Source organism: Haliotis rufescens, unplaced genomic scaffold (genome assembly GCF_023055435.1).
Source record: "Haliotis rufescens isolate VD_foot unplaced genomic scaffold, xgHalRufe1.0.p SCAF_6, whole genome shotgun sequence".
NCBI classification, from domain to species: domain Eukaryota; kingdom Metazoa; phylum Mollusca; class Gastropoda; order Lepetellida; family Haliotidae; genus Haliotis; species Haliotis rufescens.
Window position 1 is genome coordinate 21,655,568 of NW_025964334.1, and position 23,897 is coordinate 21,679,464.

General features: G+C 41.1%; 1 protein-coding gene across 1 annotated transcript in view; it reads left to right on the top strand.

The window, feature by feature from the left end:
• The window catches only part of LOC124150775, a 40,614-nt gene extending 34,368 nt beyond the window's left edge, over positions 1 to 6,246 (top strand). Inside the window, exon 2 of the mRNA XM_046522842.2 lies at positions 5,432 to 6,246. Coding sequence (XP_046378798.1) covers positions 5,432 to 5,718 — 287 coding nt within the window. The 3' untranslated portion in view covers positions 5,719 to 6,246. The remainder of the gene's footprint in view (positions 1 to 5,431) is intronic.
• The last annotated feature ends 17,651 nt before the right edge of the window (positions 6,247 to 23,897 follow it).

The following is a 23,897-nucleotide window of genomic DNA, read 5'->3' on the forward strand; positions in this document are numbered from 1 at the left end:
ACGTCATAAAAAATGGCTAATTGGCGTCTTTTTTCATGTTGCTAAATCGAGAAGTTGAAAAGACCAATACGTTATGACTCTGAATACGTGTCGTCCTTTGAGAACATGATAACTGACGTTCTGTTATTTGTGCTAGTTGTTTGGGAAACATGTTCGTGACCTTTGACATTTCGTTATAAACTAGATTATCGTGGAATGCCCTATATTTGGCTTTCACAGAGATTTATATCCTTCCTATGATGTTTCGAGAACAACCGGCAGACATGGTGTACCAACATTTCAATTTCTTCCAAAGGAAGAACTTATCCTTCTTCAATCGATTCATTATCTATTATGGTTGCCCTCTGAATAAGCAATCAAATATTTGTATTTTTGAATATCATGCCACGGCTTGGCCTGTGCATCTTCCCAGGGTTGGTTGGTTGGTTGGTTGGTTGTTTAACGCCGCACTCAGCAATATTCCAGCTATATGACGGCTGTCTGTAAATAATCGAGTCTGGACCAGACAATCCAGTGATTAATATCATGAGCATCGATCCACGCAATTAGGATAGATGACATGCATCAACTAAGTCAGCGAGCCTGACCACCCGATCCTGTTAGTCGCCTTTTACGACAAGCATAGTTGCCTTTTACGGCAAGCATGGGTTGCTGAAGATCTATTCTAACCCCGAATCTTCACGGGTCTCTTCCCAAGGCAAGGGCGTTAACTGACTGTAAAAGTCTAGCTACTTTTATGGTCAGTTAACGCCCTTGCCTCGGGAAGATGGCCCTGTGAGACAGGATGATTGAGAAACACCCCAATGCTTGAATGTTGCTGTAACGTGAAGTAAATGATGCGGAAATGTCGCGTTGAAGGTTGTTTCACTTATGAAGCTACGCGTACACGTAGGTACCTGCGTGTGCGTGTATGTAGGTAGACGTACTTGTCCGGACTAATGCCGATTTTATAGTGCTAGCCCACTGATATACCATTCCGCAGTATAACACGGTTACCCATTACTCAAACACAATGAACAGATTCCATTGATGCTAAGCACCAGGCATGGTAACATCAAGTACCATCTTTTAATGTCTTTTGGTATGACGCATCCGGTGATCGAACCACCAGCATTCCTCTCTCCGGACTGACGCCCTATAAAATAGACCACTAGATTAGTCTGTCAAATGATGTTGGGGACGAATATCACTACGTCTTTTCCGTACTTCAAGGCAAACGTCCCAATGTCTGATAGGATTTCGTTGTGATAAATTAACAAAGCCTTGACAAAAGCAGGCAAATTTTAATTCACTCACTCTTCCGCTCACTCATCTTAAAGGATATTTTGGATGTTTAACTGAATTTGGCACTTTATTTAGTATACGTATGACGGTACTTGGAATATTTGAAAAACAGTTTGTTTTCTTGCGAAAAAACAATTTTGGTCAAGACATAATTTAAAGTGACAATGATCATATGAAATCGGGGCGGTTGGGTAGCCTAGTGGTTAAAGCGTTCGCTCGTCACGCCGAAGACCCGGGTTCGATTTCCGACATGGGTACAATGTGTGAAGCCCATTTCTGGTGTCCTCCGCCGTGATATTGCTGGAATATTGCTAAAAGCGGCGTAAAACCATACTCACTCACTCACTCATATGAAATCTTTTGTACGATTCCGACCATGTCATTAGCATGTGTCCATAAACCACCTTTTTAATACGCATGGTAGCAGATGTTCTCGAATGGGTGAGTTTACCCATGTACCTGTACCATCGGTGACACCGTCACATCTGGAAAGGCAAGTCTAGTGTTGACTTGCACAAACACAGAAACATAATATTATAGTACAAGTCAAAATGATGAATGGCATCGGATAAACTTTGGATTTGTCCTCCTCACTGTTACCTTAAACGTTTTGAAATCTTTCCCAAGGCCTCGAATGTTGTAGTTCTGATCAAACAACTACAGAGTAAGAGACGTATGACGCTCTTTGTAAGTTTGGTAGAAAGAGCATACTCAGTGGTACCTCAAAATGAAATGTAGACACCAAAGTTTGGAGCTACTGGAATTGTGCTCGACAAAGAGGGAAAGTTGACTATTGAAAAAGTCGTCCCTCTTTTTATGGAGAGTTTTTTGTCACTCTGCACGATTAACCTACATATGACACCGATAAAGAGGCTTCACTGATCTGTTATTTCTAGTTAATGTGGGTAAAGCAGTGGAAGGGAATTTTGCCATAATTACATTCTTGCTTAAAAGAGCAGAAACGTGCATACTGTGTAACCGAGGTCATATCGATAAAACATGATTTTTTACAAAAATGTTGATTTTTAAAAATATATCACCTAGGTCATCTGCTTCAACAAGGCAAATGATTTCAAGTACTGTAAAGAAATTGTGATACGATAATCATAATAAAAGATGAATGTGATATTTATTAAGAAATAAATGTGATGAATCAATTATTAAATGATTCATTGTACTTACTAAAAATTTACATTCAAAACTATTTACATAAATCCACCCACAAAACCTTTATTGCTGCATCAAAATTGTACTTATTATTAATGAATTTCCAAATCGTATACAATTATTAGTGAAAATAGAAGACTTGAATGTTGTTTTGTGTGGTACCCCATGAAATACTCTCATATAAATCTTCGCGACAGATGTGTAACGGCGCAACGTTCGTCATCATGTCTGCGGGCGCAAGGATAAGGCAGTGTGCTCCATCGTTTCAGGATCCGGGGTAGAATAGGTCTTCAGCAACCCATGCTTGCCGTAAAAGGCGACAATGCTTGTTTAAGTAATTATATGCCTCAACAACTTGCGTCACTTCCACTTTGATTGAGGGTGAACTCGGACAATTTGCTGGCTCCAACGAGGTTTATTAAGATCATTCAAACGTTTTCCCCACCTGCCAACTCAGGTTGTTTAATGAATATAGCGGAAACTGATGGTTCCGATCTTACGCACACATGGTCTTAGTTTTTTACACAGAGGACTAATTGGAACGTCAAGACAAAAGCTGGAAATTAGCAAAGGTCTGCAGAACATTGTTCCTCTCCAGCCCAATATAACTGAAAAATGAAATTTCTTTCTTTAAAAACATATTAAATCCCACTCATACACTAATAGTGGAAATAAAATAAATGTCTAACATATAATAATTGTCTGATTAATAGCTTCACAAGTTCACGACATTACTTTCAACAGATAGGTCATTGTGCCGACGCCAGCTGTGCACATACGTCCGTGGACGTCATATGGCTGACCTCTGAACACATTATAGATTAAGCTGAGCCATTGGAAAGTAAGTTAAGAAATAACCATTTCATACTTAGATGTCCCTTTATCCAAGCACCTTCCCAGGGATAATTAAAACTTCAAATACCTGATGTTATACCCGAGAAGGTGATCTTCTTGTGTGAACCACACCTCAAAGAATCCGATGTCGCATTACCTTGCACCGGAAGTCGTCGAGTCTTTGCGTCACTCCGCACGGAATAAGTCAACATGGAACCCAGTTCGTTTGACATTATCAGTCTAGCCTTTTCATATGAGTATTGGAAGGAAATTAACACCGACGACTTCTTACCTATATGGGCTATACGTCCATTCTAGCCCACTCGTGTTAGCAGGACGTCAACTGATTTCAAGAATAACCATCAAAGCAATGTCATTACGAAAGGTGAATGATACATCAATAGCCATTAAATGATCAATTTGCTTGAATCAACAGATGTCCAAAGTACGTATCAAGGGTCTGAGCACACAATCTTGTAAGTCATACTGTGTGATTTTGGCGTTTTGTTATTTTCAATTTAACGATTAATTGATTTCATGGAAGTTAATGGGAAATTACAGCACAGAAAAGGAACAGAGGTAAAATTAGTTTGAAGTGAAAAGCACAAAAATACTGATCAATGAATTACTTCATGTCCGGTGCCCGAGATGATCTGAATGTACGCCGGATATTGTAAGATTATAAATATAGTACCCTAGGTGACAGTATCATGGGACTGCTTATCCCAGTGAATAAAGGTCCTCAGCTAGGGGCCCACCATTTGATCTTATGGGGTTGGGGGCGTGGGTGTTTCCTGGGATTTTGTCTAAAATATAAATCGAAAATGCTTCAAGAACAATTTTGCTTCAGACTGCTGAAAAAAGAAAGAAATTGCTTGCCACAAAAATACATTGTCGCAAGACGGTTTTCACTTTTTTAGGCTCATCGTTTAAATAAAAAAATTAACCAGGTTTTGCAGCTGAAACTGAAAAAATATCAAATCTGCATACAAAATCCCAAATTACTTTCCATACTCATAGGAAATACCTGCCAAAAGCATAGTCGGTTGTGGAGGATTACGGCTATGTCATGAGCGTGTGTTTATGAATCACTATCAAATAGTAAAAGTCAGAGTAGGGACATGCATCGGACATCACTCTTGTCACTGATGCGTAGAATGTTCTCCACATGTCTGCCATAAACCGTTTGAAAGATTTACTGAGGCCTTGAATGTTGTAACCTTGATCAAACAATTTCTGAGCAAGAGTCGTTTGAAGCCCTTTGAAATCTTTGTAGACAGAGTATGCTCGATTGGTATCTCAAAAGTTGTGAAATGTAAGCACCAAAGACTGGAGCTGAAGGAACATTGCTCGACATGAAGGGAAAGTTGCCTATTGGAAAATTGAAGTCATCCCTCTTGTCATATAGTCTTGTGAAGAGTGCCTTGTCGCTCTGAATCTGTATGCATAGATGTAAATATGAAACAGATGAGGCGGCCTCACTGGTCTCCTTTATTTTTTAGTTCATGTGGGTAAATTAGTGGAAGGGAATTGGCAATTTGATTGTTATTGAACGATATATCATCGATACACCTGAAGCTAAAGTGAAACTTCTTGGCCACACTACCTTACTTTGCTAATTAGAGACTCCGGAATTCCTGTCTCGTTCGGCAAGGGTAAAAATTTGATTTTTTTTGGTCAGTTAACGCCCTTGCCCCGGGAAGATGGCTTGATGAATGTATAATGATTATTGATAAAGCGTACCATTGGAAAGTGGTATCTTTTAGCTCTAACACTGTGTCGCATTCATGAACATGCATAGTATTTCTTATGATTTCTTATGATTGAAGAAATTGTTTTGTGGGTTTATTTTTTAATATCCTCCGTGTTTTTTCAGCATTGCTGACCACCTATTTCCGAGTTTTTATTAAATACTTATTGCAGTCCAACAAAGTCCTTGCATTTGTCGTCTCAGATATCGTAATTACTTTGCTTCAACATTCAGTCCTAAGTGATACTGTCACAGGATGGCATATCACAATGAGTCATTATATTACGGTACTGGGAAGATATGGTAAGTCGGTACCTAACGATGAGCGAAATCAGAAGTGACATGAACAGTGAATCCAATTAGAAGATGATACACGTCTTTTTTTGTACTTTTCAGAATATTCAAGACGATGGTCAACAGTGAAGCGAGGTAGGGACATGGTGGACGCCTGGGCACTCTGCCCTCCTGACATGGAACAGATGGATTGTTTCTATACCTATCTCCGCTTGTACGCCCGACTCCGCAAGGCAGCGCGAGAGACGGACCAGGTTTCGATGAGGAACATCGGTAAACGGGGCTCATCCGACTTCTTGTGTGCTGACATGGAGGACAGACGAAAGTGTTTCAGTACTATATTACAATCCAACTTAAACATCAAACGTTCTGGAACTTCTTGGCCTTGACGCCAAATTGGTTTCCCGGCTTAAACCGAGATACTGAACTTGTTGCAGCAAATGGTTGGTCATGATTCGTTTGGAGACCATTTGTTCTGAAGATGGCGTTTCATATCGTTGATGGAGTACCATGGATTGACATTTGTGGACTTTATAAATTCCGAATGTGTGATTTGTTGGGTTATTTGAAATTGCTAGCGAATTATTTGCATTGCTACTGTTTTGTGAATTTTATGAACCAGCTATCTGAAAAAAATATCATCACTGACCCCACCAATGCAGTTGATCGTTGCAAAGTATACATGTTTTTTTCAAAATCGGGACACTTTTTGTGTACAAGGAACCATCGTCACCTTGACATTGATCGTTTCACCTCTGACATTTGGACTTCAATGCTAGCTGATAAGAAAACTATCACCGTAAAACCTTCACCTTTGACGTGCCTAGTCTGTACTTACAACTGTATGCTGTTTTTCGTTTGATTGTTTTTAACAAAAAAAGTAATAAAAGAGAAATCGAACCCATGCTGCAACAAAATAGACGTTCGTTTTTTGTGGCTACAGGGGAACAGCCAGACTTATAAAGATAAGGCCCAATTTGTCGTATTATCTGTCGGCGTCCATGTATTATAATTGTTACAAATCTGAAACAGCGAATTGGTATTATTTCAACGTACGATTGCTGTTTAAGTCGAAACACTCCACTCTTCCTTTAAGAAGTGATAACATCAATCTGTAAAACCCGCAGCTTCTGAAATATCGAATAAATAATGTGTCTTGTAATTGACAGAGCTTTCACCTATCACTCTCCCCAGTGATCTGTAGAGTTGTGCCCCTTAGCGAGACGGGATCCGCTTATCTGGTGGTTCGATTCCCCAAGATTTATAATTTTGCTCCATCATAACCATGCTAGTACACAAGCAGGTGCATTCACGGCGCTATATAAGTGCAATAGTCTTGGACGCGACGTTAACCTCCATTTCACCTCGCCTCACATATGCATGCACGTGAGAATGGCTTTTTTTGCGACGGAGAGCACAGTACATGCAACTGTGTGTGACCGTCTTCCTACTTGGGACAACTGTAGATGCAACTGAGAGTGAACTTCTTCCCATTTGGGAACCGCTGTACATGCATTTGAGATTAAGCCTTCCTGCGACGAAGGCGACTGTTACTGCAACTGAGAGTGGATCTCTTTGTCACAAGGACCACTGTTACTGCAACTGAGAGTGGATCTCTTTGTCACAAGGACCACTGTTACTGTAACTTAGAGTGGATCTCTTTGTCACAAGGACCACTGTTACTGCAACTGAGAGTGGATCGCTTTGTCACAAGGACCACTGTTACTGCAACTAAGAGTGAGTCTCATTGTCAAAAGACCACTGTTACTGCAACTGAGAGTGAGTCTCTTTGTCACAAGGACCACTGTTACTGCAACTAAGAGTGAGTCTCTTTGTCACAAGGACCACTGTTACTGCAACTGAGAGTGGATCTCTTTGTCACAAGGACCACTGTTACTGCAACTAAGAGTGAGTCTCATTGTCAAAAGACCACTGTTACTGCAACTGAGAGTGAGTCTCTTTGTCACAAGGACCACTGTTACTGCAACTAAGAGTGAGTCTCTTTGTCACAAGGACCACTGTTACTGCAACTGAGAGTGGATCGCTTTGTCACAAGGACCACTGTTACTGCAACTAAGAGTGAGTCTCATTGTCAAAAGACCACTGTTACTGCAACTGAGAGTGAGTCTCTTTGTCACAAGGACCACTGTTACTGCAACTAAGAGTGAGTCTCATTGTCAAAAGACCACTGTTACTGCAACTGAGAGTGAGTCTCTTTGTCACAAGGACCACTGTTACTGCAACTAAGAGTGAGTCTCTTTGTCACAAGGACCACTGTTACTGCAACTAAGAGTGAGTCTCTTTGTCACAAGGACCACTGTTACTGCAACTGAGAGTAGATCTCTTTGTCACAAGGACCACTGTTACTGCAACTAAGAGTGAGTCTCATTGTCAAAAGACCACTGTTACTGCAACTGAGAGTGAGTCTCTTTGTCACAAGGACCACTGTTACTGCAACTAAGAGTGAGTCTCTTTGTCACAAGGACCACTGTTACTGCAACTAAGAGTGAGTCTCTTTGTCACAAGGACCACTGTTACTGCAACTGAGAGTGGATCTCTTTGTCACAAGGACCACTGTTACTGCAACTGAGAGTGGATCTCTTTGTCACGAGGACCACTGTTACTGCAACTGAGAGTGAGTCTCTTTGTCACAAGGACCACTGTTACTGCAACTGAGAGTGGATCTCTTTGTCACAAGGACCACTGTTACTGCAACTAAGAGTGAGTCTCTTTGTCACAAGGACCACTGTTACTGCAACTGAGAGTGAGTCTCTTTGTCACAAGGACCACTGTTACTGCAACTGAGAGTGGATCTCTTTGTCTCAAGGACCACTGTTACTGCAACTAAGAGTGAGTCTCTTTGTCACAAGGACCACTGTTACTGCAACTGAGAGTGAGTCTCTTTGTCACAAGGACCACTGTTACTGCAACTAAGAGTGAGTCTCTTTGTCACAAGGACCACTGTTACTGCAACTAAGAGTGAGTCTCTTTGTCACAAGGACCACTGTTACTGCAACTGAGAGTGGATCGCTTTGTCACAAGGACCACTGTTACTGCAACTGAGAGTGGATCTCTTTGTCACGAGGACCACTGTTACTGCAACTAAGAGTGAGTCTCTTTGTCACAAGGACCACTGTTACTGCAACTGAGAGTGAGTCTCTTTGTCACAAGGACCACTGTTACTGCAACTGAGAGTGGATCTCTTTGTCACAAGGACCACTGTTACTGCAACTAAGAGTGAGTCTCTTTGTCACAAGGACCACTGTTACTGCAACTGAGAGTGAGTCTCTTTGTAACAAGGACCACTGTTACTACAACTGAGAGTTGGTCTTCATGTTGCGAGGACCACTGTAATAAAACTGACATCGGGATTTCTTGCGCGGAAAACCACTTTTTCTGCAACTGAGAATGGATCGTCTTGCCACGATGACCACTGTAAGTAGGTTTTGCCGGAAAGTAAGTTTACTTCATGTATATCACAGTTCGATGCAGCTGTTGACTGCAGAAACAACAAGAAACAGCATCAGTGAAACCAATGTCATACTTTTTATTGATCTACTTGCAGTACTTTGATCAAAACACTTTCTACGATTGTATCCGACTATTTCACATCTCTACTTCATCCAAATTTGTTTTTTATCAAATACATGTATAAGGTTGCAAGTCACATAATGTTTGTTAAAAGTTTTCGTCGCGTCCAAGATTATTGCACTTATATAGCGACGTGAGTGTGTGTGTGTGTGTGTGTGTCAGTGTGTGTCAGTGTGTGTGTGTGTGTGTTTGTGTGTGTGTGTGTGTGCTTGTAGGACTGATGCCGATTTTATAGTGCTAGCCCACTGAGATACCATGCTGCAGTTTAACATGAATACCCCACTCAGACACAGTACACTTACTCCGAGCGAACCAGTCCTTCTTTTAGCCCCTTAATGCCTAACGCCAGGCAGGGTAACAACAAGTACCATCTTTGAACGTCTTTTGCTATGCCGCGGCTGGGGATTGAGCCCCCGACTTTCTCTCACCGGGCAGACGCTCTAAGACTAGACCACGAAGGCGGTCCAATACACATCAGAATTTATGGACATGTTCTTTACTGTAAGATATTTTTGTGATGAATTCGAATTTAGAAATGTCTATCATACTAATTGGCAGACAGGAAAACGGTTCGTATGTGTCTGGTATTTGGACGAAATGAAACATTATTAAAATTTCGTGTCATTCCAAGGAGTCGATGAAGAAATATTTCTTTGATGTTGTTGGTTTGTTGGAAGATGCCTGATACATACTTGTAATTACAGGATTATGTCCCTAGTGCCTCATGTTACATCAGAGAGGTTGTTTTCAGTACTGACCGTGACTGCCGTTGTGGTTGTTATGTCTTTGAACAATTAAGTGAGTCACTGATTAAAGTATAATATTTCTGTCTAACGTGTAACAAACATATAAAGTGTAACAAAGTTTATCCAAACGGCTCCGTTCCATAACATATCGTTCGGATTAAGACAATCCGGATTAACGAATCATGAGTAATTCACTTTTGAGAGGAAGACAGAATACCATAGAAAGCTGATGGAAAGAGAGAAAAAGCATGGAAGACAGCCTGGCTGATAGAGAGGGGAGAGGGAGAAACGGATAGGGTTAGGGAAGAGATTGATAGAGAGAAGAGGGGAGGATGAATGAGAGGGATTGATAAAGGGGAGAGAGGGTTAAAACGAGAGACTGCGAGAGACAGAATAGAGGTGGGAATAGACACTAACTTAGAGAGACGGACAGACAACAGAATATATGTAATTTTGATGAAATAAGGTATTTCTTTTGACGAAAAGCAATAATATTAATAACAATAATGATAAATGTACAATAAGTACAAATGAAGGCTTAAGAAAATCTGGAGTTCAGAGCTGAACGTTCGCAATAAAGTCAAAGCCACAAATACTTATGTCCTTTCATATTCTTTTGGTGTTGTTGATTCTCTGATTGAGAGAAAGACAGAATACCATAGAAAGAATATGGTGGAGAGAGGGAAAGAATGGAAAACAAGACGGGCTGACAGAGAGGGGAGAGGGAGAAACGGATAGCGATAGGGAAGCGCGGGAAGAGATGCACGGAGGCGGTCTGGAGGGATAGAAGAGCGGCATTGAGATGTATAGTGTATCACTCTCCAGAACACTCATACTGATACCACCCCGGTTGATACTTTATCTTTGAACTGACATCCATTCAAGATATATTAGTTTGGTTTAATGACACGGTATCAATTACAAACTTACCTTTTTCAAAACAGAAATCAATTACTGTTCAAACACAGGCCTTAGTTTGGTGTGGAATATGGCTATATTGGTTTTCTATCTGTTTGATAGGTTCTCCGTGTGTCCAGTGTAACTCAAATAGCTCAAAGTAATTTCAAATTAATCTTCTCGTAATGAAGCCAGGAGCATGAATTCTTCTTGACTGTCCACACTTTCTCCAGTCTCTACAAGACAGGTGTTCAAGAAGTGTGGTGATGTGAAATGGGGTTTAACGTCGCGTCCAAGATTATTGCACTTATATATGCACGTGTGTGTGTGTGGCTGCTTGTACTGATGCTGATTTATAGAGCTAGCACACCTAGATACTATGCCGCAGTTTAACATGAATACCCCTCTCAGACACAGTATACTTACTCCTAGCCGACCAGTCCTTGTTTTAGCCCCTTAATGCCGAGCGCCAGACAGGGTATCATCTTTTAACGTCTTTTGGTATGACGCGGCCGGGGATTGAACCCCGGACCTTCCGCTCTCCGGGCGGACGCTTTACCACTAGACCACGATGGCGGTCAGGTTTTCAAGACTAGACAAGGATCTGTTATAACCCTATGAAGACATGAAACGAAACTTGAGGTCTGCTTGATAACATTATTAACATTCATTAAATATAATTCAGGTGTTGTAGTGCACTACTGGATAATCTCATTATAGCTGCATTGTCAGAGGAGTCATTTCGTGACACCGACACCATGTCTGTGGTATTGAATGTCAGTCAATTCAGTCAAATCTAGACTAACAGTTTCTCTCTGATATGAAACTATTTATGAGATTTATAATTGTATTTCGTCTTGTAATTTGAAGTAGAAAAGAGCCCAGACAATCGGTTGATAAAACTGAAGAAATTTAGACTTTCAAACTATTGTACACTAGCTTTGCAGATGAGAGTACAGACCAAATCGAGTCAACTTGTGAAGTGAGAACTCGAGGTACTTCATTGCATATACTTTTCAATTAAATTAAATGAATCCCTTGTATATTGACCGTTTAACGAAGCTAACAGTTTTATTAAAGGAGTGAGTGGGTGATTATGGTTTTACGCCGCTTTTAGCAATATTCCAGCAATATCACGGCGGGGAATACCAGAAATGGGCTTTACACATTGTACCCATGTCGGGAATCGAAACCGGGTCACTCATTCACTATGTTTTGAAGTTTATTAACATATTGATTGTGTTTGTCCAATCTAAACCGATAAGTTTGTCGTGTGGGATAGTGGTGTACAAAGTTGAAAAATCAAATGTGTTAACAGTTTGGTCCTTTAACTTCCTGAGAATCCACATGATATAAATTCCACTTGTCTCGAATACTTTCTGTGTAAATCCTTGATTAAGGATAATCTAGGCACAAGGGGCCACTAATCCATGTGTCAGGTTATAAAATTAGTGAGTGAGTGAGTTGGGGTTAACGCCGCTTTTAACAGTATTCCAGTTATATCGCGGCGTGTCAGCTAAATGTGGCAGGAAAGCCCGATGTGATGCAGGTCTCAGACGTTTACCACTTCGGTGAAACACACGAGCACGGGTATGGTGCTGACAAACCTAGAAACATAATCGGGATGAACCGTGATTCGAACCCACAATCATAGGTTTCTGGCGTGCCCGTTCACAACATAACATCAGACCCAGTAGTTCCGGACAATTAATCCTTCAAGACTGTGACAAGAGAGATGACTTCAACTTTCCAATATTCCTGCAAATCCAACCTTTGGTGTTTACATTTCACAACTTCTGGGGTACAATCTACCAAGATTTCAAAGATGTTTGTTTGTTTGCTTGTTTGTTGTTGTTGTTTGTTTTGTTTAACTCTCAGCAATATTCCAGCAATATTCCAGCTATATGACGGTGGTCTGTAAATAATCGAGTCTGGATCAGACAATCCAGTGATTAATATCATAAGCATCGATACACGTAATTGGGATCGATGACATGCAGCAACCAAGTCAGCGGCAAGCATGGGTTGCTGAAGACCTATTCTACCCCGGATCTTCACGGGTAAGATTTAAAAGCGCTTCACGCGACTCTTGCTCAGTTGTAATGACGGTTACAACACCCAAGGCCTCAGCGCTGCTTTTAAAAAGGTTTATGCTAGACATGTTGATGACATTCCCAATTGGACTCATCAGTGACAAAAATGATGTTCGATCCAATTCCTGATTTTGACTTGTACCACATGTTCCTGTGTGTTTTTTTTCATGCGTAATCCATTTCGTGAACACCTGGTGTCATCACTGATTTTCAGTGGTCCATTCCTATAAATTTCACAACAATTGCGCCCTTTATCCAAATTTTAATATGTTTCGGTTGATAATCTGCCAGGATATTCTCTTGCAATTACAATTTATATATATTTACTTGTGTTTGTGACGGGTGCCATTGTTGGGGGAGGATAAACTCACGTTTCCGCGAATACCGGTTTTTTTCGCGATTCATAAACACATGCTCATGATATAGTCAGAATCGCACAATCGATTTTTTATGAGATCTCTTTTGAATATTTATCTTTCTTATGAATATGGAAAAGGTTTTGTCGCCTTTTTAAAATGACTGTTCATAGAAACTTGATATCATACCTGGTAGGTGGGAACCACAATGCATATACATATACTCTTATATACATATAATATTTAAATACAACCACCTCGTGCTAGCGACCGCCTACGTGGTCTAGTGGTAGAGAGCGGAAGGTCCGGGGATCGATCCACGGCCGCATCATACCAAAAGTCGTTAAAAGATGGTACTAGTTGTTACCCTGCCTGGCGCTCGGCATTAAGGGGCTAAAACAAGGACTGGTCGGCTCGGAGTCAGTATGCTGTGTCTGAGTGGGATATTCACGTTAAAACTGCGGCTATATCAGGGGGCTAGCACTATAAATCAGCATCAGTCCGGCCAAGAACAAGCAGCCACACACACATACACGGGCATGCACGTCGCTATATAAGTGCAATACTTTTGGACGCGACGTCTCACCTCACCTCACAGAGCCTCACAGAGCCTCACAGAGCCTCACAGAGCCTGAGTGTCTCCCGGAGATAAATAAATTCGATCAGCATATTTTTCACTATTTCCACAACCTGTTATCCTTACAATGGGAGATGTTATGTTGATTTCCAGAAATGACTTGGTTGAACCAAAACAGTGTAAATATGCAGCGGGTTTCGATGAAATTAAAACATATACTTTTGGAGTGTTGAATTTTTTTATAGGCATTACTTAGAAGTTGACGGATGACAAAGTAGACACCATTTATGGATAACAATAAATTATTATAAAGGTGACGTTTCGGTATGGGTCCTTATACCGTTGTCACGCAAGGCTGAACTACGCGGCGTAAAACCCCCAACTCACTGTATTTATATTTATGTTTTGACGTTTTACCCTCCCAACTGTTTATAAATAAATATAACACACAGATCTCTACGTGCGTATGCATGTGCGTGCGTATGTGCGTGCGTGTGCGTTTGGCACATGAAATATGTTAAGCAAGACGGAAGGCTACTTAGGTACAGTAAACTACGTTTATAACGATCACGCTTATAACGAACTGACGGTTATAACGAACTTATTTTCAGTCCCAACCATTTGTTGTATGTATGCTTATAACGAACTATGGTTATTTCGAACTAAAGTTTGTGGTCCCCTCGAATTCGTTTTAACCGTAGTCTACTGTATATCGAAAAGAGAAGCTACGTCACTATTATCGGAATTTTGAGACCAACATCAACTCATATTCTAGTACTTGTATCGAACAACTTAAATCATAGCCAGTTTTGAAATGGTTTAATAAAACGCGTGCCTGTTTTTTCCTCAGTTGGGTGTAACAGTACATATCGTTGATACCAATTGGCAGATATATTCCCAATACGACAAAAACTCGACGGATAAAACAATAAATCAATTGTCATGAATTTTCGTCGAGATTTCGTCAAGGACCTTATAGGCAAAATCGATTCTTCCCAGTGGTAACATGTGACAATAAAGGCACTGTACTACGAATAGAAGAAACATTAACAGAGCACATGTATTGTTTTGTTTGTTTGTTTGTTTTTAACGCCGCACTCAGCAATATTACAGCTTTATGACGGCGGTCTGTAAATTATCGAGTCTGGACCAGACAATCCAGTGATTGACATCATGAGCATCGATCAACGCATTTGGGATACGATGATATGTGTCAACCAAGTCAGCGAGCCTGACCACCAGATCCCGTTAGTCTCCACTTACGACAAGCATAGTCGCCTACATGTATTGTTAATCTAATGCAAACAGACATCTCTCTTGTGGCACAAGGTCCAGTGCGCAGTGCGTAGGTCACACAACAGGCAAAGTTAAGCAACGTTGATCAATGAGAGTAGTTGAATAGGTGACCCGTTCGGCACTTTGATTCCTGGGAGTTTCTGAGGCTTCGGTCCTGCCCCGCACTTGAAGCACGTGTATCACATAGGGTGTCCCCTTGGGCAAGGGCTTTGTTCGAAATGTGCCTCTGTTCATCAAGCAGTGAATTGGTAGGATGGGATGGTTACATGTGTGTTAACCTTCGTGCGCCTTATAGGCAGCGTGGGTTGGATACCCCCTTGGGACCTTGGAGAGAACATTGACTGCACATTGATCCATTGACTGTTAAAACGGTGTTAGCACTTTGATCATATGTCAACAGCTGGCCTATAGCGCCTTACAAATATCCATTTATTATAAAAAAAAAATGTTACTGAGTACAAACCAAGCAAACAAAATCTTCGCTATGAATATACTTTTTTCAAACGTTTCAAAATAAAGGGCAATACAGGATAAAATCGATAAATTGTCATGAATACCAAACGCTAAAAATGTAGTGAAAACGATTAATTATATCCAACTCATTTCAATGTTATTTGGAGTCAATGTCAATGTTTGTTTCTGTTTCTTATTCCTAAGCTTGGGCATTAAAGGGAATAAAATCATATTTCTAACTGGCGTTTTATGTTTGGTAGCGTCAGGCTAAAGATGCGATCTATTTCTTCAACTTATGGCAAACGTTCCCGCAGTAACGAAAATCGTTGTTTTCAGGCCGTGGAACCGTGTTTGCCCAGGCGACTATACTTTACCCACCAGGTACCCATTTCACAGTGACAGAGGGGAAGTGGTATGGGGTTTAATGTCACGTTCAAGAGTATTGCAGGTGCGTGTGTGGCTAGCTCGGACTTATGCCGGTTTAATAGCGCTAGCCGACTGAGATACCATGCCGCAGTTTAACATGGATACCCCATATACTGACTATGATCAGAGCAGCCCTTCGCGTCAGGCAGGGTAACAACAAGTACTATCTCGTAACGTCTTTCGGTACCGAACCACATACCTTCCGATCTCCAGGCAATAGGCTACGGATACGGTCTCACGGTGACAGCAATTGCTTGATTAGATTTTGCTTGTTTGTTTGTTGTTTACCGCCGCACTCAGCAATATTCAAGCCTTATGACGGCGGTCTGTAAATAATCGAGTCTGGACCAGACAATCCAGTGATTAATATCACGAGCATCGATCCACGTAATTGGGATCGATGACATGCATCAACCAAGTCAGCGAGCCTGACCACCCGATCCCGTTAGTCGCCTTTTACGACAAGCATAGTCGCCTTTTACGGCAAGCATGGGTTGCTGAAGACCTATTCTATCCCGGTTAGACGTGTACAAGGTTAAAGGAAAGAAAACTTGATCCGCGGATGTCGAACTTAACGCTTGACATGCAACTATCTTGATAAAAAAATGTATGGAGCGTCGTTTTGGTTTCGACCTGTTCGACATCAAGGGAAATATCATTAATGAGACAAACAGGTTGCTTGGAAACAGACTCCGAATGGGAGAAGAACGCCCCTGTGGTCTAGTGGTTGAGCGTCTTCCCGGAGAGCGGAAGGTCAGGGTTCGATCCATGATTGCGTCATACCAAAAGATGGTACTGGGTACCCTGCCTGGCGCTCGCCATTAAAGGGCTAAAACAAGGACTGGTCGGCTCGGAGCCAGTATACTGTGTCTGAGTGGGTTATTCATATTAAACTGCGGCATGGTATCTCAGTGGGCTAGCACTATAAAATCAACTTTAGTCAGAACTAGTAGAAGCAGCTACGCACATTATATTAAGAGCAATTATCTTGAACGCGAAGTTAAAACACATTTTTACTTCCCTCTGAATGAGAGCAAGCTAATGCATTCGGGGTATGAACACAACCAGACACACTTAGGTGGGGGTAGCCGCATTTAGGTTGGGTAGGTTCATTTAGGTGCGGTAGGTGCATTTAGGTGGTGAGGTCTAGTGGAAAAAGCGATTTCTCGCCACGCCGAACACCCGGGTTCGACTTCCCACATTGGTAAAATATGGTGCCTTAGGTGCCCTGTCGCCGTAGTACGACTGGGATAATGGCAACAGCGGGGTTGAAACCGACTCACACACCCATATGACAACCTTTCTTTATCCTGTAGCATGTACATGTAACGTCAAGGCCAGAGAATAGCCAGACGAAACAGATTCCATTGGGAGTAAAAGGAAAAATAGCGATCAACATTATACGAGGGCGAGTGAAAAAAGTTCTAAGCCTGACTAACTTTCAACTATCGGCCATAACAAAGTGAACTCGTCAATGTAGTACATTGTTTGAGAAGTTCATTGCAAGGCCGTTTGTGTATTCTCGACAGACAGTTGAACCTTATAGGGGTCCAAATGGACACAGAAATGGAAAAAAAACCGACTACCGATCATCGATCATTTAGCATCGATCAACGCAATTGGGATACGATGACGTGCATCAAACCAAGTCAGCGAGCCTGACCACCCTATCACGTTAGTCGCCTCATACGACAAGACAAAAACACATCTTCCTAACTGGAATTGAAAAGCTTCACTATCGATAAGAGAAGTGTATTGAAAAGCAGGGAGATTATGTCGGAAACTAAAATTAAAAACACTTTCACAAGAGTTGGTTTTGTTAGGCTTAGAACCTTTTGACCAGCCCTCGTCTGAAAGGATCACTGAAAATCAGTGATGGCAGCAGATGTCTGCGAAGCGATCCTGTCCTTCGGGTACTACCCGCCACTCTAATAATTTGTAGATTGCAACTCTTCTTATCAGGTCTTATTGCATTTCCTTACTCAACAAAGTGCTATACCTATAATGAAAAAGAAACGAATGTTAAATTTCGTTTCTTTGTTATTTTACTTTTATACAAACCCTCGATCGAGATTATGACCCTCTTCTCGTGAGATTATGACGTTGAATGATTCTAAGAATTGAATAATGTCCACATTACCAAATGATAAATTACAACAAGGTTCCTACATGACGACATCAAAAGCTACTAACCCGATATGTATCAATGTATGGCATTGTCTAATGTTTGTATATAGCCTCAAACTCAACATGATCAAAGAGGTTAGAGTTCTCTAATCAAATGACAAAAAGCATCAAGAAAGCTTAAACACGCAGCGTTGATGATAACTGTAAAAGGGCAAGGCGTAAAATAACGTCCGTAAAGCATTTGTCTGAGCCACATTAGAACACAATGTTTTAACAAGATAATAGGGTATTTGTACAGTGATCGATTATCAATATACTTTTGTCGAATGGTTCTTTAGATTTGGAACCCCAACCGTTCGTTATCTGCAGTCGATGTTGGGACGCAGCTAAATACCCGCAGATGGGCAGGTGGTCCACCTATTTTCAATATTGACAACTGGTACGTATGCAAATATGGTGTCGGGTACTATTTGAATAGTTTAATAAAAACAAATGTCAAAGTTGTTGAGACAAATATCGCGTTGGAGTTGTACTAATGCGAAAATTATCGTTTTTGATGACACAGCAGATGTGAAACAAATGGCTTAAAGTGATTTGTTAGCTGGTGGTATTGGGAACGGCTTAGCAGGGGTACACCTGGGGCGAATAAAGGACACTTTATCAAATTACATTTAATGCATAATTTCCTTCGACAAACGCTGAAGGCGGATTATGAAGGTACTATTTACCATTTGGCTGTATTGCAAATAATTTATGACATTTTCGGCCAACATTTGTTATGTGAAATTTGGGATTACAAATGAATACGTTCAAAGAACATGTTGCTTACGTACACATCCTTGTTTATACTGTTGATACAATCGTGAACAAAATGGTCTAGTTTCGGTATAAAACAATTATTTATAGAATCAACGACTATCTTACAATACCTTTGTGTTTGTAAACATGCTTACCTTTGCAGAAGGAAATGTTCTTCTCGTCGAAAATAAAGAAGCAATAGCAGTAATTATTTTGTCCCTTTTATGTAAAGACAGAACAATCAATAAAACTACAAATAAAGATCACATTGTTCAAACTTAAAGGAACTTGCCTCTTACGTGATTTGAGAATTTCAAATTCATTGTATCCCAATTGCGTGGATCGATGCTCATGATGTCAATTACTTGATTGTCTGGTCCAGACTCGATTATTTACAGACCGCCATCATACAGCTGGAATATTGCAGAGTGCGGCGTTAAACAACAAACAAAAAACCTCTGTACACCATTCTTAAATTAAAATCACACCTTCTGGATAAAACTACATAGGCAATTCCTTATGGAACCCGTGAAGATTCCGGGATAGAATGGGTCTTCAGCAACCCATGCTTGCCGTAAAAGGTGACTATGCTTGTCGTAAAAGGCGACTTACGGGATCGGGTGGTCAGACTCGCTGACTTGGTTGATGCATGTCATCGATCCCAATTGCGTGGATCGATGCTCATGATATTAATCACTGGATTGTCTGGTCCAGACTCGATTATTTACAATTATGGAATTATCAGTCAAACAGTGGCCTATACAAGGACAATACCACCTGTTAATCCATTCGAGATTGGTTCATCGCGGGGGTGACATGAGTAGAAGACAGCCGTTATTAATTATCGATGGGTCACGTAACCAGGCAGTTAACGGCCTTGCTTAACAGGTTTAGTATACATATCATTAAACAACACAAGGAAGCGTGTGAAATTTGTGTTTAGTGGTTTTTTCTGTAACAAACTCAACTGATTGACCATGTGGCTGGTACTATATTTATCACATGCTTATAACAATGACTGCCCAATCCATCAGTATAATAAACCCTTAATCACGACTGAGTGAAAGTATATGAGAAAATAACACATCGAGCAACGAAGAATTAATGAGTGAAAGATTAGTCTTAGTCCCGTGCTCTGAGCGTGGGATCGTTAGTATTCAGTCGTAGGAACGAGAAAGTATTTGGCAAGAAATGTGAATACGATTTAACTACAGCAACCAGACGCCCTTAATAATTATAAAGCACACAAGTATGGTGACTTGGTAATTGAACCTGTGTTGTACGTGTAAGTCGTACAGGTAATTATGATAATCGCGTTCTGATACTGACATGTGTTTTCAACTGGACCTGCCGAAATGTCAAAATGTATTTAATATTCTTTATTTCCATTCAAAACCGTCATTTTACGTCAGTAACTTCAACCAGGCCAGTTTATGTTATGTCAACTTCTCACAAACACCGACCTACAGAACGTTATATGTTTAAGTGGCATTTTAGAAAATGTGGTAACAATGAAGACAGATCCAGAGTTGACCTAGGGAGCGTCAATGTGATAAGTATGAACAATCTATTCTTCCAATAGATCTATTCAATTCTATCATACAAACTATTTATTTACTGTGCACCATCAAACAGTCTATTAATTTTCACTATTTACACAAGCATGTGACGCTTGGGTAATTTCCACAAAACATACTACTGATGTTTTTCATCACAGCCAACAAACTATTCATTTTGGGGCGTATTTCTAAACAAATAGTCACAAGTATCTGTGTCGAAACGTCGCATTGAGACACCAAAGAAGTTGAAAAAATGTCTTCATGAACCCATGAAGATCCGGGATAGAATAGGTCTTCAGCAACCCATGCTTGTCGTAAAAGGCGACTAATGGGATCGGGTGGTCCGGCTCGCTGACTTAGTTGATTGCATGTCATCGATCCCAGTTGGTAGGATCGTGCTCATAACGTCAATCACTGGATTGTCTGGTCCAGACTCGATTATTTACAGACCACCGTCATATAGCTGGAATGTTGCTGAGTGCGGCGTTAAACAACAAACAAACAAACATACAATGTCTTCATGAACTGTTTTTAAATGGGTTTTAACCAAAAGCGCCTAACAGTGATATATATATCAATTCATCACAAACGTATTTTATAAATTGGATAAAATAGGAAAGTATCTCTTTTTTTCCCTGAAAACTAATCGGATCTTTTTTGCGTAGCATTCTTTTCCTTTAAGTCGGGTTTCCTGTTTACAGCACTGACGGTTCAGGATTCATCATCTCAAAGAAAACTCATGGTAAATTGAACTCACTGAAGTATTCACAAGAGAGGCGAGTGATACCGTGTTTCTTCTCATCATCTTCCGGTTGTAATTGTGTCCTAACCCTTTGTCAAGGTCAGAATTGACGTGTTGTTTATATCCGTAATTACTAAACATGACGTCGTAATTACCTACCCATTACAACGCTGCCTTCTTGTAAATAGACAAAGTGAGCCCAATCACCGCGGATTAATACATTGCCAACAAACATGATTGATGGCTTCGATGAAATATACATGGCTTGAATTGCAGCAATGAAAGCATTGTGTGTGCATCTACTAAACTGCTCTCCTGCCAATTGCTTACTGGGCGTTAATTCCAAACCACAGGAGCAGTACCATTCACAGGATTAATAACATGCTGAGTCTATAGAAGGTGGTAATGTCACAAGGGATTATTAGCGTTTGAACATTGATAATCTCTTGCAACGGCTAATGTAGTCCCGGGAAGCCTATTTTGTGTATTCCCAGATGCTCTCATATCTTGATGACGACCGACAGACATGATAATAATGTTTACAGTGTAAATATCATAAATCGACATTTCGGGACTGATTGTTTGCAACTCAATTTGGATGATACAAAAGTGTTCTCGGTTCAGATCCGAATTTGGAATGATGTCAATGGCTAAGGATTGGGTTTGGAGTTCCCCTGGGAGAAAGTCATCTGCTTAACGTGGGTCATTGCAGTATAAAATGATTTATAAGCCCGTAAATAAGTTTTTGCGTGTTAAGCTTGAATGTAATGTCTAGACATTTGAATGTGTGATTTCATGATAATACGTTTTGTTAAAAGAACGTCGACTACACGATCTGATCAAATCAACATTTGTAGGGGACGTTAACCAAGCGTTTAATGCAGTTCAAAAGGGATGGCTCGACTTGAGTGCTTTCTTTTCTCGGCTGTAAGGAAGATGCTATCATGGGACAGGGCATTAACGCTACAGTTGCAGTCTGACTGGGATCCAAAGTTTGTGTGGAACACCTCAATGAACTACGCGTCACAGATTTGCAAGAGAAAACAAGTCAGGCTGAATTCTTGTATCATCTTGTGTGAAATTGTTGCCGCTGTGTCAGGGAAGGCGACCGAACTAGCGATCCACAAGAAGACTGAGGACAAGAACATTTGTGTTCCCTTGTGTTTGTGACGACGCGGCAGGATAAGCTTAACAGCGACCCTCAAGAACATAAATTGTCAATGCAAGAGAATAAATAGCTGTGGAAATTATATGAATGGACCACTGAAAATCAGTGATGACACCAGGTGTTCGCGAAAAGGGTAAGCATGTCCTGCCCTACCGGTAGCACCCTCCGTGAAGATCCGGGGTAGAATAGGTCTTCAGCAACCTATGCTTGCCGTAAAAGGCGACTATGTTTGTCGTAAGAAGCGTCTAACGGGATCGGGTGGTCAGGCTCGCTGAATTGGTTGATGCATGTCATCCTATCCCAGGCCCGTGAAGATCTGGGGTATAGAATAGATCTTCAGCAACCCCTGCTTGCCGTAAAAGGCGACTATGTTTGTCGTAAGAGGCGACTAACGGGATCGGGTGGACAGGCTCGCTGACTTGGTTGATGCTTGTCATCGATCCCAATTGCGTGGATCGATGCTCATGATGTCAATCACTGGATTGTCTGGTCCAGACTCGATTATTTACAGACGCCCGTAATTTAGCTGGAATATTGCTGAGTGCGGCGTTGAACAACAAACAAACATCATACAATTTGCATAAAAATGTAAGTATTTATTGCCGGACGCAGGACAGCAGTAATCCTGCCATGCGATGTCAGCCTTTAAACAAACCAGACAATCAAGTGATCGATGAGCCAGAACATCCAGTGTCACGAGAGTACCATTACTGATTTTGTTGAAAAACGTATGTTAATTTTGAATTACGCCTGCTGTGTACAAGTGTAAATATTTTTCTGTTTCTAAGTAAAGAAAAACGTTAAGAAATATATTCGTTTTGCTACACAGCGGGGCGCATTTGAAGACTGACATGAACATTTGATTGCCTTGTGTTTGTGACGAAGGGGCAGGATAAGCTTACCAGCGATCCAAAGAAGACTGACATGATTTCACTGACATGAACATTTGACTTGCCTTGTGTTTGTGACGACGGGGCAGGATAAGCTTACCAGCGATCTAAAGAAAACTGACATGATTTCACTGACATGAACATTTGACTTGCCTTGTGTTTGTGACGACGGGGCAGGATAAGCTTACCAGCGATCCAAAGAAGACTGACATGATTTCACTGACATGAACATTTGACGTGCCTTGTGTTTGTGACGACGGGGCAGGATAAGCTTACCAGCGATCCAAAGAAGACTGACATGATTTCACTGACATGAACATTTGACGTGCCTTGTGTTTGTGACGACGGGGCAGGATAAGCTTACCAGAGATCCAAAGAAGACTGACATGATTTCACTGACATGAACATTTGACTTGCCTTGTGTTTGTGACGACGGGGCAGGATAAGCTTACCAGCGATCCAAAGAAGACTGACATGAACATTTGACTTGCCTTGTGTTTGTGACGACGGGGCAGGATAAGCTTACCAGCGATCCAAAGAAAACTGACATGATTTCACTGACATGAACATTTGACTTGGCTTGTGTTTGTGACGACGGGGCATGATAAGCTTACCAGCGATCCAAAGAAGACTGACATGATTTCACTGACATGGACATTTGACTTGCCTTGTGTTTGTGACGACGGGGCATGATAAGCTTACCAGCGATCCAAAGAAGACTGACATGATTTCACTGACATGGACATTTGACTTGCCTTGTGTTTGTGACGACGGGGCAGAATAAGCTTACCCTTTCGCGAACACCTGGTATCACCACTACATAGTGATTCATAAACACATGGTTACGAT